Source organism: Eucalyptus grandis, chromosome 11 (genome assembly GCF_016545825.1).
Source record: "Eucalyptus grandis isolate ANBG69807.140 chromosome 11, ASM1654582v1, whole genome shotgun sequence".
NCBI classification, from domain to species: Eukaryota; Viridiplantae; Streptophyta; class Magnoliopsida; order Myrtales; family Myrtaceae; genus Eucalyptus; species Eucalyptus grandis.
In genome coordinates, this window is record NC_052622.1 from 13,526,468 (window position 1) to 13,541,110 (window position 14,643).

Below are 14,643 nucleotides of genomic sequence, written 5' to 3' on the forward strand. Positions count from 1 at the left end.
CAATGTATTTTTGCAAATTTATCTTTTTTCCTCACTTTCTTGTAATTTATATTGCTGGCAAGTATTGCTCCCAGCATTTGTAAATTGAATTTCTTATAATCTACTTTCCTATTTAAAATCAACAAAGGAGCCTACACATCCTTTGTTGATTTACTCATCGATCAATCCACGTTCTAAAAGGTACTTCATCATCTTTTTGGTGATACTTTTTGTCACACCTAATGGAACACATTTTTTTATTTGAGGAGACTATGATAGCAAGAATGAGAAACCAGTAAGAGTTTGACAATACTATTGGCAACAACAACCCATTACCACAAACCATAGTGAGATTGTTGCACATTAGAAGTGCTCAATTGTCGAAAGAGTAACAGAGGATAATTGATAGGGAGGTGTTGATCTTCCAAGACACTTTGGTGAAACATAGCTGATGGAAGTTGCACCAAATTCCGAGAAAATTACCAAAAATGTTTTAAACTTATTGCAATTATACCAATGCGCATAAACTTTTTTTTTTTTTTACTAATACAGTTTTATTTTTTTATTTTTTTATAATTGTGTCAATTTAGTCTATTCGGTTAATTTTGGTTGGCCAACATAGATGGGGACACTGGTTGTCAAGCCAGTGTCGACATGTCAATTTTAAATTTTTTTATTTTATTTTTTATTGTTACTTTTCCTTTTATTTTTTCTCTTCTTTCTCCTTTGGCTTCTTTTCTCCATAGTGGGGGCTTTGTCAAGGCTTGCTAACCACTAGATAAGGCTTTGACTGCGAAGTTTTCGCCTAGGTGAAGGCTGCCATGGGCCGGCTAGCTGCGGGCGAGGCTAGGTGAGGGCTTCATGACCCTCACCTAATGGTCAACAAGCCATGGAAAAGAAGCCAAAGGAGGAAGAAGAACAAAATGAAAAGGAAAAGAAAAAAGAAAAATAAAAAGAAAAAGAAATAAATATTCCAAAAAATTTATAAAAAATCGCTACATTAGAGTTGGCCGAACAACCATCGACCATGTTAGTGCCGGTGACCAAAATTGATCGGATGGATTGAATTGACTCAATTGCAAAATGTTTAAGACTAAATTATTTGACCTTGGAGTTGGGGGAGGAGGATGATTGGTTGTAGAATTTATTTCAAACTTTTGTAACTTTTTTTTTTCTTTCGATGCATATGGTACTTGATGTAATATGCATTTTAGTGTTTAATTCAGACATGATTTTGCAGAAAATTGTAAATATTGAATTATGGTGCAAGTCTGTGTAGTAGATGATTGTTGCCAAATTTTACAATAAATGATTAGCATAAACATCAATGTAAACGATGTTTGCTCCTGCTAACAAAAAAAAAATGTCCAAATGTTGTAGTCGATAGTTTGATCGACAAGAATACTCAGTTTAGTCGACGAAGGTTTTAACAACATATAATCAACTGCTGGAGCAAAAACTGGTAAATGAGGAAGACTAATACAACAAGTGGGGAAGAGAGTGGGATATAGTTGTCAAGTGAACTCATCAAATGGGTGAATAAGCATCGGTTTGTGTTAGGTCAAAAAATGGTCGGACCCAAATTAACCTTGTCTCCATGTAATGTAAATTTAGTGATCCTTATCCAACTCGACTTGTACCCGATTCATATTGCTAAAATAGTCTTATATTTAACCAATTGAGGAAAACTCATACTCAAACTGAAGTAAGAGCAACGAATGAAGGAGCGTGAGATCGAGTAATGCAAGAGAAAGTCATAGATGTGGTTAGTTCTGATAAGTTGTAAACTCATCTAATACTCATATTATTTTGTGTTTGACCATTTTAAACTTATTTACTTAATATAACTAACTAATATAACAATTTAGCTCATCAAATATAGGTTAAGAAATAGATTTATGGCCCATTTTAACGGGTTTACCATCAAGTTAGTGGAGTCAATGTTATTGGTAAGGTAGTGCATATAGTGTCACTAATTGTAGTTGCATATTGGATTAGGAAGTTTTTCGTAGGTGCGTATTGGTTAGTTCAGACCATTTATACAGATTATAAATACCCCAAGTGTACTATTCGTTAAAAAAAAAAAACCCCAACTAATTACAGAACTCAATATATTTTTGCAAATTTATCTTTCTTTCTCACTTTCTTGTAATTTACATCGCTGGTAAGTATTGCTCCCAGCATTTGTAAATTGAATTTCTCCTAATCTACTTTCCTATTTAAAATCAACAAAGGAGCCTACACATCCTTTGTTGATTTACTCATCGATCAATCCATGTTCTAAAAGGCACTTCATCATCTTTTTGGTGATACTTTTTGGCACACCTATTGGAACACATTTTTTATTTGAGGAGAGGTTGATAGCAAGAATGAGAAATCAATAAGAGTTCGACAATACTATCGGCAACAACAACCTGTTACCACAAACCATAGTGAGGCTGTTGTGCATTAGAAGTGTAGCAGAGGATAATTGATAGGGAGGTGTCGATCTTCCAATACACTTTGGTGAAAAATAATTGATGGAAGTTGCACCAAATTTCGAGGAAAATTACTAAAAAAGTTTTAAACCCATTGTAATTATATCAATTCAGTCATAAACTTTTGTTTTTAAACTAATTTAGTCTTACACTTTTTGTAATTGTGCCAATTCAATCTATCCGGCTAATTTTAGTTGGCCAACACTGACACGGACATTGGTCGTCCGGCCAATACCGACATGGAAATTTTAAATATATATTTTTAAATTTTTTTATCTAATTTTTTTTTAAACTTTTCTTTTCTTTTTCTCTTCCTCCTTTGGCTTCTTTTCTCTACAATGGAGGCTTTGCCGAGGCTTGCTGACCACTAGATGAGGCCTTGGCTACGAAGTTCTCACCTGGGCAAAGGCTTTGCGACCCTCGCCTAGTGGTCAGCAGGCTAGGGAAAAGAAGTCAAAGGAGGAAGAAGAGCAAAATGAAAAAAGAAAAAGAAAAAAATTATAAAAAAAATCGCTACATTAGAGTTGGCCGAACAACCATCATCCATGTTAGTGCCTGGCCAGATGGATTAAATTGATTCAATTGCAAAAAGTTTAAGACTGAATTAGTTATAAAAAAAAAAACTTTAGGATTGAATTGGCACAATTGCAATAAATTTAAATTTTTTCGGTAATTTTCTCCTGGATTCCAACAAGGTGGCAACTACACGGAGGTTGTTCGAGGAACAACCACAAAACACGACTAACTACATGGTGAGCCACATATTAGATGCGATCGAGCCAATGGTCATCAATGCTCCAAATTATGCCATGTGTAGGTCAAGATCTTTAAACCAACCATGCAAGGGAATGTTATGACATCAAGGTACATCTCTAATCCTACTTTATATGATAATGTTTGTCAAACTAGCGAATCCCCGATGAGAATTTTACAGAGGGTGGCACTAGCATGATGACACAGTTAGATAGAAATTTTGACAATGTTGTTGAGGACACGCATTTGATTTTGTAAAAATGGGCAACCAGTAGCCTCATCTTTCAGTTTACGCAAAGAAACAAATCCCAAATGACAATAGTGGAGCAACAAAATTCTAAGAAATTTAAGTACAACTTTTAAATGGACGATGGATATTCCTCAATCAATTGATGATGAAATCTAGAACGATGAGATCTATGTTCCTATTATATCTAAAGAAACATATCTAAGTGATACAATTTAAACGATAAGTAATTCACGAAAGATTTAACTGCAACTTTTAAAATAGTTGACCATGTTCTTTTGTCAAAAAAAAAAATGATTTAGTGGATATTGGTTTTTTTTTTCAAAAAATAAGAACTCATAAATTAAGAGAGTGAATATCTAGTACACTCTAAACACGGGATTAATTTATAATTTCATTATCGATTAACACATATAACCGTGAAGAAAAGTTCAGTAGTTTTTTTGCTTCTTTTGATTGTAAAGGGATAAGAGGCATTCGTCAATGTCGAAGCTTAATTGGTTTCCGTAAATTTACATATCTTAGACGTACCATGCTTAATTTGTCTTTTTCTAATCTGTTCAAATTGATGGATTTTGAAAGGAAATTGACTGATGATATGACATGTCTTAATTTTAGGTCAGTTGGGAGTCCTTCAATAGCAACGTGATTTAAGCGAAAAGATTGAGGAGCCTTTTAAATGCACATCGATCTTGTCATCAATCTCAAAGCCCACATTTCGAGTATGTTCTTTTATCTTTTAAATATAATAGACATTTTTAATGAAATTAACAATTTCTTTATAAAGATACTTACGTTTATTTTTTTACTGGTAATATCTTTAAAAACATTAATAAAACTCGATCAAGCTCGTGAGCCTATCTTGTTGAGAATTTGAGAGCTCAACAAGGTACTCTAGTAGCTCGAGCTCAACTTGAAATCAAATGAGTTGATCTCGAGTAATCATCGACATCGAGCCGTGCGTAGCCGAGCTACGGGCGAGTAACTTAATTCGGTTCACCCCCGGTGCAAATCTCATCAAGTGAATGGGCAAGATGGACTGGGTTCCTGTCCTGACGAGGGCATCCTTACAATTGGCTCCTGATTGTGGGCTTCAACAGAACAAAATCCTAGTACGAGGAGCGACTTTGGGCCAATCGACCCAACAGATATCAAGACCGCGAACGAGACATCCCATTACCAGGCAGCAAACTAGAGAACACCGCATTCTCCCACTCTCTGGAACATACTGTTGTTAGATGGTGATAGCATTTAATCATCTTTTTCAACTAGCGATGCCACTCAAGGACTCTTTTTAAACTCGACCAAATAAAAGTTCAGTGAGTAGGAAAACAGATTTGTACTTGGGTCATACTTAAATTTTGTAGGGAACAAGAACATTTTTCTAGTCTAGCTTTGTCGCTAAAATCACACGTGTGGGGATGTTGGGAGTGTTTCGCAATACACATAGAACACTTCTCTTTTTGCATCGTTTGCTAAGTTATCCTAGCCAGACTTTGGAAGGTAAACACCTTGTTTGGCGTTCGCTTTTCTTGATGGGTGCTTCTTTGATCTCTGACATTTTAACACTTATTCGGAATATTATTGGCTTTGGTATTGAACCACGTGATTTTCTCTTTTGCTGTACACCGAAGCAATTTATTATGGGGTCATATATTTTTATACTGCCCTCGGATTTACATGGTCTAAACCTATTTTGGTCATTATTTGCTTCGCTTTTGAGCTGCATTATTTATTCCTTTGGTACATCTAAATAATTTTTTATGAGATCACCCATTTTTATAGTACCCTCGTTTACTCGGCTAATGGAGTTCCAATGCTAAGCTATGTAGTTACGCCAATAAATACCTGTTGTGAATTTATTTTAGTTAAACACATGTAATCCCGGACGCTTTGCTCGTCTGGCCCAGGCCACAAGAGCATAAAAGGTACTTTTGGGTAGGCTTGGACGAGACTATTTAGTTATAATTGTAGCCCAACTTCGGGCTCGGAGCTTGGGCAAAATATTAAGCCCAACCTTATGACCCAGACCTGGTCATTTATTCTTTCCATCGATCAAGAGTGGATCCTGTCAATTTCACAGCTCATGTGGCTATGTTAGGAGTGCGAACTTGCCTATTTAACTCCGCAAACTTAGAACTTTTCCTACCACGCTTGCAATCACTAGTTCCGATCACGTAATTCGAAGCGTTTCTCAAACCCCAACCAACAATTCAATGTGTGAAAACTCGATGCTGATGTAGACAATTGATTTCCATTCGAAAATCGCTTCAGTTTGCTATCTTTGCCAATTTGATGGACACGATTGAAAAATTCCAACAAGCTCAAGCTTCTTGCCCTTACAAATTAACAATTGCGAATCAGCGTGCAAGTCAGTTCAAAGGATCAACCGCGCAAATTATTATTTATTTCTTTAAAACTTGGGTCTGTAAAAAGAGGGAGGGAAAGAAAAAAAGTAAAAGTTTAAAAAGAAAACACGAGGCGTGGGTCCCCAAAGGCCCACAAAACGACAGGCCCCAGAAATCGGAAACGACAAGGTTCAGATCCCTGGGAAGTTGTCGCCAACTCGCTTTCACACGTCGTTTCTGCGTTTCGGGCTCCGAAGTCGCTCCGTCTCCTTCCCCTTTAACGGTCATCTTTCTCGTTTCTCTCACTAAGTTCGTCCCCTTTTCTCTCTCTCTCTCCTCCGCTCACTTCCACTCTCTCTCTCTAGAACTCTCCACTATGCGCAGGCGCCCCTCCTCCGCCCCCCTCGCCCTGCTCCTCCTCGCCCTCCTCGCTCCGCCACTGCCGGCGGCTGCGGCGGCGGCGGCGGCGGCGTCGGGGCCCCCCGGCGTCCCGAGCCTGGAGCTGTGGTGCGTGGCGAAGAACAACGCCGACGACGCCTCGCTACAGTCGGCGATCAACTGGGCCTGCGGGCCCGGCGGCACCGACTGCGGCCCGATCCAGCAGGGCGGGCCCTGCTACGACCCCGCCGACGTCGGGAGGACGGCGTCGTACGCGTTCAACGACTACTACCTGAAGCACGGCATGACCGACGACGGCTGCAACTTCGCCGACACGGCGGCGCTCACCTCGATCAACCCCAGTGAGTGCGGCAGCGGCGTCTATTTCATTTGGGTTTTTTTCCGTAGGAGCTTTGGATCTGATTTTAGCCCGGTTTTATCTGTGTTTGATCTTTTGAATGTACTTGAGTCGTCTTCTTGCCGAACGGATCCAATCGCTATGTTCTAATAAGAAAATAAGCTTCTTGCTTGTGAGTGCTGAAATGATTCTGTTCTGCCATTAGCTAATTCATTCTCGTTTGTGTTGTTTCAGGTCACGGCAATTGCAAGTTCCCCTCTAGGTAATCAAAGAAACGAACTTTTCGTTTTGAAATTGCTGTATTAAAATGATAGGTAGGGGTTCGATTTTTTAGTTTATTTGTTGATTTGGTTTTGGGCCAATCTGGTTGGTGGGAGTGTCTGATCTTGTGCACTTTTTTGTGGGTTGTCTTTAGAATAGAGAAAACCGGTCTTTGGTGATTGAAGAAGTAAAAATTAGATAGGTTCAAATCGAGTCGGTAATGGATGAAATGTTGGTATTCTTTTCGGTTTGGATTTAGCGCTAACTAAAGAGTCAAGGGCCTCTTATCCGACAGTATGACGAATATGGCGATTGTGGTACTTGGAACCCTCAGTTTGAAGAAGGAAATTGGTCTTGTAGGATTTTCTTATTAAGTGATATTCTCTCCTGTAAGTGTAGGTGCAGAAAAAAAGTAGTATATGTTACTGATGAAAAACAATGGTTTCTACGTTTCTGTGGGACAGCTTGTCTGTTAATAATGGCAGTCGTTCTGGTGCATCAACGGCAGTTGGAGTTCAGCCCACCTATGACAATTTGAGCGGCTGCAATCGGATTGCTATCCGGCGGTATTCTTTTGTAATCATGAGCATTTGTTCAATACTGTTGCACTGGTTAATTAGGGAACATTGATGATGACAACATCTGTGGGCACTTCTTCAAAGCATCATGAAAAGTGCTTCAGTGGAACCGCGTAGATAAGGCATTTTTTTTCTTATCTGGTTTTCATTTATTATCTTCATTTAGGTTATTGAGATTTTGTTCCCCTTGTATCTTTGCATCATGGTGTTTTTGATCCCTGTAAAATGTTAATGAGGATGAAATCATAGCCTCTAACTGAGGTTATAATTGCGGGCACTGTTTTCTTCTTATTCCTACATTAGTATAGGGTGTAATTACTCAGAATGTCGTTGATTAATGGCTATTTTTGCTGAGTTCTGAGGGTTTACATTAATTTAGATCTTATTCACTTGACTTCCCCTGCATTCAAGCACTACAGACATCTGTGTTCTATCCGTTCATCTCTCTTCGGTTATGCTGAAGCTGAAAGACTAATCACAGAATCCTTCAAGGAACTTCCTAAGTTGATGAGTTCCTTCTGCTTCTGTTTTTTTGTTCATGTTCCAATTTGACTCTATACTGTCCTTTTCAACCCTCTCACAATGGTTGGCCCAAAGATGGCGGGGGACACGTATGTCGACATACAGTTAGATAGGAATCCAAAGATGAAGAGAGAAACAAAAAATATCACTACTGTATAAACAAAGAGTTTGAGAGTAAGCATTACACAATCTCCAAGATCTTTTTTAGCTAATGCTACGGTTTGTTTTTACATGGATCTCCGGATCAAAGGTCGAAAAGCTCATCTAGATCAAAGGTTGATACACTCGCCACGATGTAAGAGCTATAATTCCAGCTAAACGTGAGGATCTTGTTAGGGGTGGGAGAACCAAAGCTCTGTCTCCTGCTTCCAAATCCTTCATATCATGCTGCTGCTCAATCTACTTTTTGCAACTCAATCAGGTGAAGGCACTCGGCTGCCTTTGGAAGGTCCCGTGTGAGAGTTATAATTCCAGCTAGTGTTGGTCGTCGAATGCGGATGGAGACACTGCTCCGGTCCCATCTGCTGTCTCTTACCAGCAAACGGTGTCACGTGAGTGTCTCAGTTCGTGCTCCCTCGCAGTCGAGCAAAACTCCAATTCTAACTTTCCCCTCTTCATCGTACCTTTCGCCGTCCTCGCCATCAGGGAGCTCTGCCTTGCCATTACCATTGCTGGCCTCAATGACAGAGCCCGTGACACCCCCTCCACCTCTCTGTTCACCTACACCTTTATTCGCTGCTTTCATGTCATCGATCCCGAAGGGACGGCCCTACCTGCCAATGGGTAGCATCGAGCTAGCGCGCTCGAGAGAGGCGTCTGGCTTGGACGAGGGATCGTGCAACCTGGGGGCATGGCAGTGGCTTGGATTGAAGGTGACGGTGGCGGGAGGACAGGTGTCTGTCATGGAGGTTGAGAGAGAAAGATCATTGTTAGGGTGTGGTGAGGATTTTTGGGTCGAAAAGTGTAGAAGTTCAATACCTCGACCTAGAAGAGCCTAAATCCGAGTTCGTCCATATATCTATTTTGGACCCTACTATTCTAAAACTAAAGCTGATTTGTTATGGGCTAATTAAGATTGTTAATTGTTTTACACCACACCAATTTTTCGATATGAGACTTTTTTAATGCAATTCATGTGTACGACTTAATAGATTTAATTAAGATGCAATAAAGACCAAAATAAGACGGGCATAAATTAATTTATTGTTTAACGATTAATTAGGCGTGCGACATTTCATCAATAATGCAGAGTCTACATTACATATCCCCGGACCAATTGGATATGGTACTTGTCCCTGGTACCGTAATCGGTTCCATCCTTCGTTCTTGCTGGCACTTCCTACAAGGTAACCTTATCCCGCAAAACTGGATACTGAATTTTAGGCGATCCAATTTCGTCATCTCTGGACTTAGTTAGAATCGAAAGGCTTTTTGAATCCGTAATCAAGACAGAGACGCGTTCGGACAAAATGGAAGAATACAAGGTTCAAAATCTTCTCCGGTGGTGTAGCTAGTTGCTCCATGTGACCGTGATAACGTTGTTAATACTCCAAATTTGAATATTTCCCTGCCGACTCACGACGCAAGAGCAACCGAAAGGTTTGACTTCATCTTTCTTCGTTTAACAACTGCTTGCGAATCCTTCCCTCCCCCTCCATTTATTTAAGCAAAAAAAAGAAAGCTAGGGAATCACCAGCTCTATGTCAATGGCTGACAAGGGCGCTCAATATGGAGACCCTACCTAATACCGTCGCCATTGACGATCTTGCCAGGGTTTTAGGTCAACAAACGCGAACCTCCTCTCGAAGCCGAGCAATAAAACGTGTTCATCGAGCATCGCGATTCAAAATTCGTTTGGTATTAGGAAGAAAATAAATATACAAATAATAACATGCATGTAGCGTTAAATTCAACCGTATGAGCAGCAACAGTGAAGATTTGAGAAATTCTCTGGTTGAACTTTGCCAGATAAAACCATTACCGATCGAATGATCATCAGCAGTTCAGCACTGCCTCTCTATATCTGCTAAACCGTCTTCCGCCCCGCAGGACGGCATCCTCCTTGATGATCTTTCCCGGCTGAGCATCCGTCGGAACGAACCGAACCGGCAACTCGATCCGGTGACCTTAGCTGACGGCCTCGCTGCCCCGTCGGATGTACCCTCGATGCAGGATGACATGGAGCTTGTGCGCTCCAGGGGTGGGGCCGTGGGTGCGGCCCCGACGGGAGGCTGCGGCGGCAGTTCCTGCTGAGCTTGGGGCTCTGCCTCGGTGCGGCAAATCGGGCACGTCGAGTGCGAGATCAGCCACCTATCGATGCACCCGACGTGGAACGTGTGCTTGCAGTTGGGCAATTCCCTGGCCATCTCTCCGTCCTCCAACGCGCTCAAGCAGACCGCGCATTCCTCCGCCGCCCCTTCGCTCACAACCTCGTCCCGCGCTCCCTCCCGTCGGAAGACAAAGACGGGCAGGGAAGCGATGACCAGCGGGTCGAGCCCGGACTTGGGCGGCTCCTCCCTGGGGTGCACGGGGGTCAGGGTGAGGCCGAGGTCCCGAATGGCGGCCCGGCGGCGGGCCTGGCGGCGCAGGACGTACCGCGCGTATATATGGAGGAGGACGACGAGGACGACGACGAGCGAGAGGGAGACGATGGCAGCAAGCATGATCTTGCTGTTGAGGTCGTAGCTCTTTCTCGTTTCTGAGTACCGTGGCGGCCTTCCCGGGAACCGTGGAGGCCGCATGTTCTCATCATGATGCTCCTCGGAGGCCATGCCGGCGCGATGAGATGCGCAGACGGCCGAGGGATAAAGATGAAGGAGGAGGAGGAGGAGGAGGAGGAGGAGGAGAGAAGAAGGCGTTGATGTGTGGTTTGGTTGTGAACTGAAGAAGAAGAAGAAGAAGAAGAAGACGCCGGGATTGGTTTGGCTTTGGTGCGCTGGACTCGTGGAATTCTTGAGCCAGCTTGGGTTACTTGAGGAGCCTCATTTTTCAATGGCGTTGACTGTTGAATGTTGACTTACCCCCTTCATTTAAAAAAAAAAAAAAAAAAAAAAAAACAATTTGAATATTTTTTTGGGGTAAATGTTGAAAATGAAATTTCTCGTTGTTTACATTTGGGGTGGTTGTTTAACGTGTAATGTGGTCGCTGATTGGTGTGAAAGCCGATTTAGAATTGTAGAAAAGTTTGCAAAAATATCATTGTACTTGAGGAGCCTAATATTGTGCATGTTTAGAAGTGTGAAATGGGATCTCCATCCAAATTTCTAAATCATATAAGCAAAATATATATATCAAATCATAACCATCTAATAAGTTAAGTTTTTAAACTAGTTGATAATGATCTCATATATTTTTATATAGTATTGGATTAAGAGATGCTTATACACTAGTCTGCACTAGTACTGCAAAGTTTCATATGACATCAAGAAATCCCAAGTTTTAATTTTTCCGAATACGTTATTTGCTTCCCTTATTATATATTTTCAATGTAAATTCAATTATTTTTAGTCCCCTTATTTATCTTTCTTGTTGTATAATTTCAAATTTTAGGTCGTAATCTATCTTACTTGCGAGGGGGCATACTTGAATATTAAACTTATAAAATAGTTGATAGTAATCTCACAAAATTTAACAATATAAAATTTCGCGCATCAAACACAAGACATTTCACATTGAATCTTTAGGATTCGAGAAGGATGAAAATAGTTTACAATTTTGACCGAGGAAAATATGAACAAACGTCACATCTTGATAGTTCTTTATTCTTGTGATGGATCTCCCGAGGAATGTATAGGAGGTGTGGATAGAGCCTCTTTCCCCCAAGAATCCAAATCTTTTCAAAGTCTTTATATTGCTAATGTTTAACTTGTTTGAATCCCCAAAAATTAGAGAAAAATAATAAAGAAATTTACCTTCAACCCGTAGAAATAACTTTAAATTGATATATTGAAATTTTCACCCGTCAATTGTGCACTTCATTAGCATAAGTATCCATTCATTTCACAAAAAATGTGATATTTTTGAAAAATATTTTCTGAAAAAATGTAATTATTTTTCAATGTTCGACAGTGCTGATGGAAAATGTTTTCCCGATTAATTCATTTTCTATGAAATGAACACCGAAAAATAAATAAAAAAAAAAGAAAAAATTCTTAAAAGTTATTTTTCACATAACAAATAGAACCTAATAGCTAAAAGAATTCTCAAAATCTAATTTTTCCTTCTCCTTTTTTGAAATAAAATGGTGCTAAATTCAACTCGTGGGGTCGAAGCTGATTATTCTTTTCCATGCAAAAAATGTCAAGCGTATCACATCTAATTGAGTGGACTATGGGCATGGCGTGAACCCCTGGGAATGTCCTTCGATGTCTTTGAGGACTGTGTTGCTTCGATGACTTTGACATCTATTATGACCGAACAAGCATCATTGCTCCCGAAAGCAATAAAGTCATGTCTCAAGATTTTATTGGCCCACCTTGTTTTCTAAACTTTTTATTTCTCTGATTATGTCCAGGGGCATCCACCTCAATTTCGGTCCTTAAAATTCTCGGCTGACCACATGAATCGAGTAGTTTGAATTCCGTGCTTGGCATTCTGGAGAATTAATTCACTTGTCATGTGCCGTCGGTCAACTGGCGATTCGCATTCATATGCCAAATTGACTTTATGAATTAAGACCAACCTGTCTTGTTCATGACAAATTATTCGCCAAGGAGATGCTCTTGTATATATATATATATGTGGAAATCGAATCGAATATATTTTAACAATTAAAGAAGCAGTATTTCAAGAATTGGGTTGTTAATTAAGGAGAGGTCCATGCAACCGAATGATTACTCTTTCTTGGGTGGGCTTGACACTATTCGGGCTTGGGTCGAGCCCAATATGAGCGGCCCAAGTTCAAACCTAACAGGCCTTGAATCGTCCACGAGCAAGTTGGATAGAATTGGTGACTAACAATGATAAACTTCACTTTATAACATGGCGTTTTGAGTAGTAGTCAAAACCCATAAGAAAAATTACTTATCTCTGAATTGGGCCTTGTCCATTTCTCAAACTTTGTTGGACCTTTTAGGTAATGATGCCAATTTACCGGGCCTCTCATCTTTGCTTAGTAAATGAAATATTTCCATTTCTAACCCAAAAAAAAAAACATGGCGTTTTTAGTAGGTATCTTATGATATTTGCTTAATTCGCTTGGTGTCTAAAGATAGACTTTAGTATAACCAAACTTGCCCAGTCTTGTAGCCTCTATAGAAAGCTCACTCTAGGAGAATTGAGGATGATTTTGAGTGGACATATCATTTTCATCTCAATTAGATCGAAACTTAAATTCTCTTTATATCCCGACAAATCATGTATCCACAAACCTGTTATTTCATTCAACAACTGAAATTTGCATAGGTCCCTTTTGTATTGATTTCCAATAAGTTGACTAGTCTAGCTCATGTGCTACCAAGTTCATGATGAAGTCATCCTTAGGAACATGATCCAAGATTGGCATCATATTGTTGGTGCGAACTCGATCTTTCCTGGACTTCGGTATACGTTGCAAATTGCCTGTTGATTTTTCAGTTTATGCAAGGTTCCCTCTAGAGTCTTCAAATTGGTTGCAATGTCCCCCTGGCCATTGACTCCAAACACTTTTCAATTGGAACTCTCTATGTGCTTGTCATGTGACTAATTTGTTCTCCGGCAGAGAGCAAATCTGGCTAACAACAAATGGCAAATTACATTTTACCACTCATGTTTTGGCATATGTGACAAGTTGCCTCTTGACTTTTCTATTGTTCTCAATTTTCCCCCTAAAGTATTGAAATGAGTTTCACAGCCCCCTGATATTGATGTAGACCAATTTTTTCATCTAATCTCCTCCGGCGATCGACTTTGGCTACCTAAGCAAGGGTCGTCATGTCCTGCCCACTTCTAGTAAGTGTGTGGTTGTGTTGTAACCTCTACTGGCGGTGTGGCTATGCTTCTCACTAAAATATTTATTAGTATAGAAATTATAGAATCATTTTGCTCGATACGAATATTTTGTTCACACAAGATTGCATAGAAGTAAAATATTGTTAATTATTGGTACTTTCAATAATAAAACTTGGCACATTGTCACACTGCATCAACATGTAATACTTGTATTATGTTCATTATAAAATGATGATAGCGTTAAAGTAATCGTACTTATTATTTAACAAGAAAAAACAATTGACTTGCAGAATACTTAATAAACCTAATGTGCAGATCGTATCATGTCTTAATGCTTAGACTTTTTCTCTGTGTCTCTTAATTTGCTAAACGTCTGACCCTACATTGCAAGATTTAAGAAGTCATTGTATGAAAATTATATACAAATTTTGATTGTTTACATAATACCTTGAAAAATTGGATGAAATTTGAAGGCCATAATCAATATGAAATACAAAGTCTAGTATTTTGATTGATTTCTTTCCTGAAAGTATGGGCTAGATTTGAAAAATCAGTAAAAAAAGTAGGTCTTACATGAAAGTGGCCAAAGTCAAAGCCAGTGGATATTGTAACTGATTTCAAGACTTCAATGAAGAAATTACAAATATTAAAAAGGATGGGGTAACTAACTTATAAAAAGTGCCAAAATTTGATAGGCAAAACGCAATTTACTTTTTCTTGTTGGATAGATTTGCCCTCGTAAAATGGGCTATAGTCAGTCACGCGACAAGCACACAATAGAATTCTGGCTAGAAAATGAAGTGATGTCAACACT

The 14,643-nt window shown here is 39.6% G+C and overlaps 2 protein-coding genes across 2 annotated transcripts; one reads left to right on the forward strand and one right to left on the reverse strand.

Annotated features, from left to right (window-relative positions):
- The first annotated feature begins 6,020 nt into the window (after positions 1–6,020).
- Positions 6,021–7,398, forward strand: LOC104424975 (PLASMODESMATA CALLOSE-BINDING PROTEIN 5). The gene is made up of 3 exons (XM_010037530.3): positions 6,021–6,544; positions 6,775–6,854; positions 7,266–7,398. Exons 1-2 carry the CDS (start codon positions 6,181–6,183, stop codon positions 6,804–6,806), a joined length of 396 nt encoding a protein of 131 aa, XP_010035832.2. The 5' UTR covers positions 6,021–6,180; the 3' UTR covers positions 6,807–6,854; positions 7,266–7,398.
- Positions 7,399–9,799: 2,401 nt separating this feature from the next.
- On the reverse strand, positions 9,800–10,832 carry LOC104424976 (E3 ubiquitin-protein ligase ATL41). The gene has a single exon (XM_010037531.3). The coding sequence runs from the start codon at positions 10,670–10,672 to the stop codon at positions 9,905–9,907; it is 768 nt and encodes a 255-aa protein (XP_010035833.2). The 5' UTR covers positions 10,673–10,832; the 3' UTR covers positions 9,800–9,904.
- Between the last annotated feature and the right edge of the window lie 3,811 nt (positions 10,833–14,643).

What these genes read in the sequence shown, in the direction of transcription:
- LOC104424976 (XM_010037531.3), bottom strand. Translation starts at nt 10,672, where the DNA reads ATGGCCTCCGAGGAGCATCATGATGAGAACATGCGGCCTCCACGGTTC.
- LOC104424975 (XM_010037530.3), top strand. Translation starts at nt 6,181, where the DNA reads ATGCGCAGGCGCCCCTCCTCCGCCCCCCTCGCCCTGCTCCTCCTCGCC. An exon ending in GCTCACCTCGATCAACCCCA is followed by an intron (nt 6,545 to 6,774) that starts GTGAGTGCGGCA and finishes GTGTTGTTTCAG; the next exon opens with GTCACGGCAATTGCAAGTTC.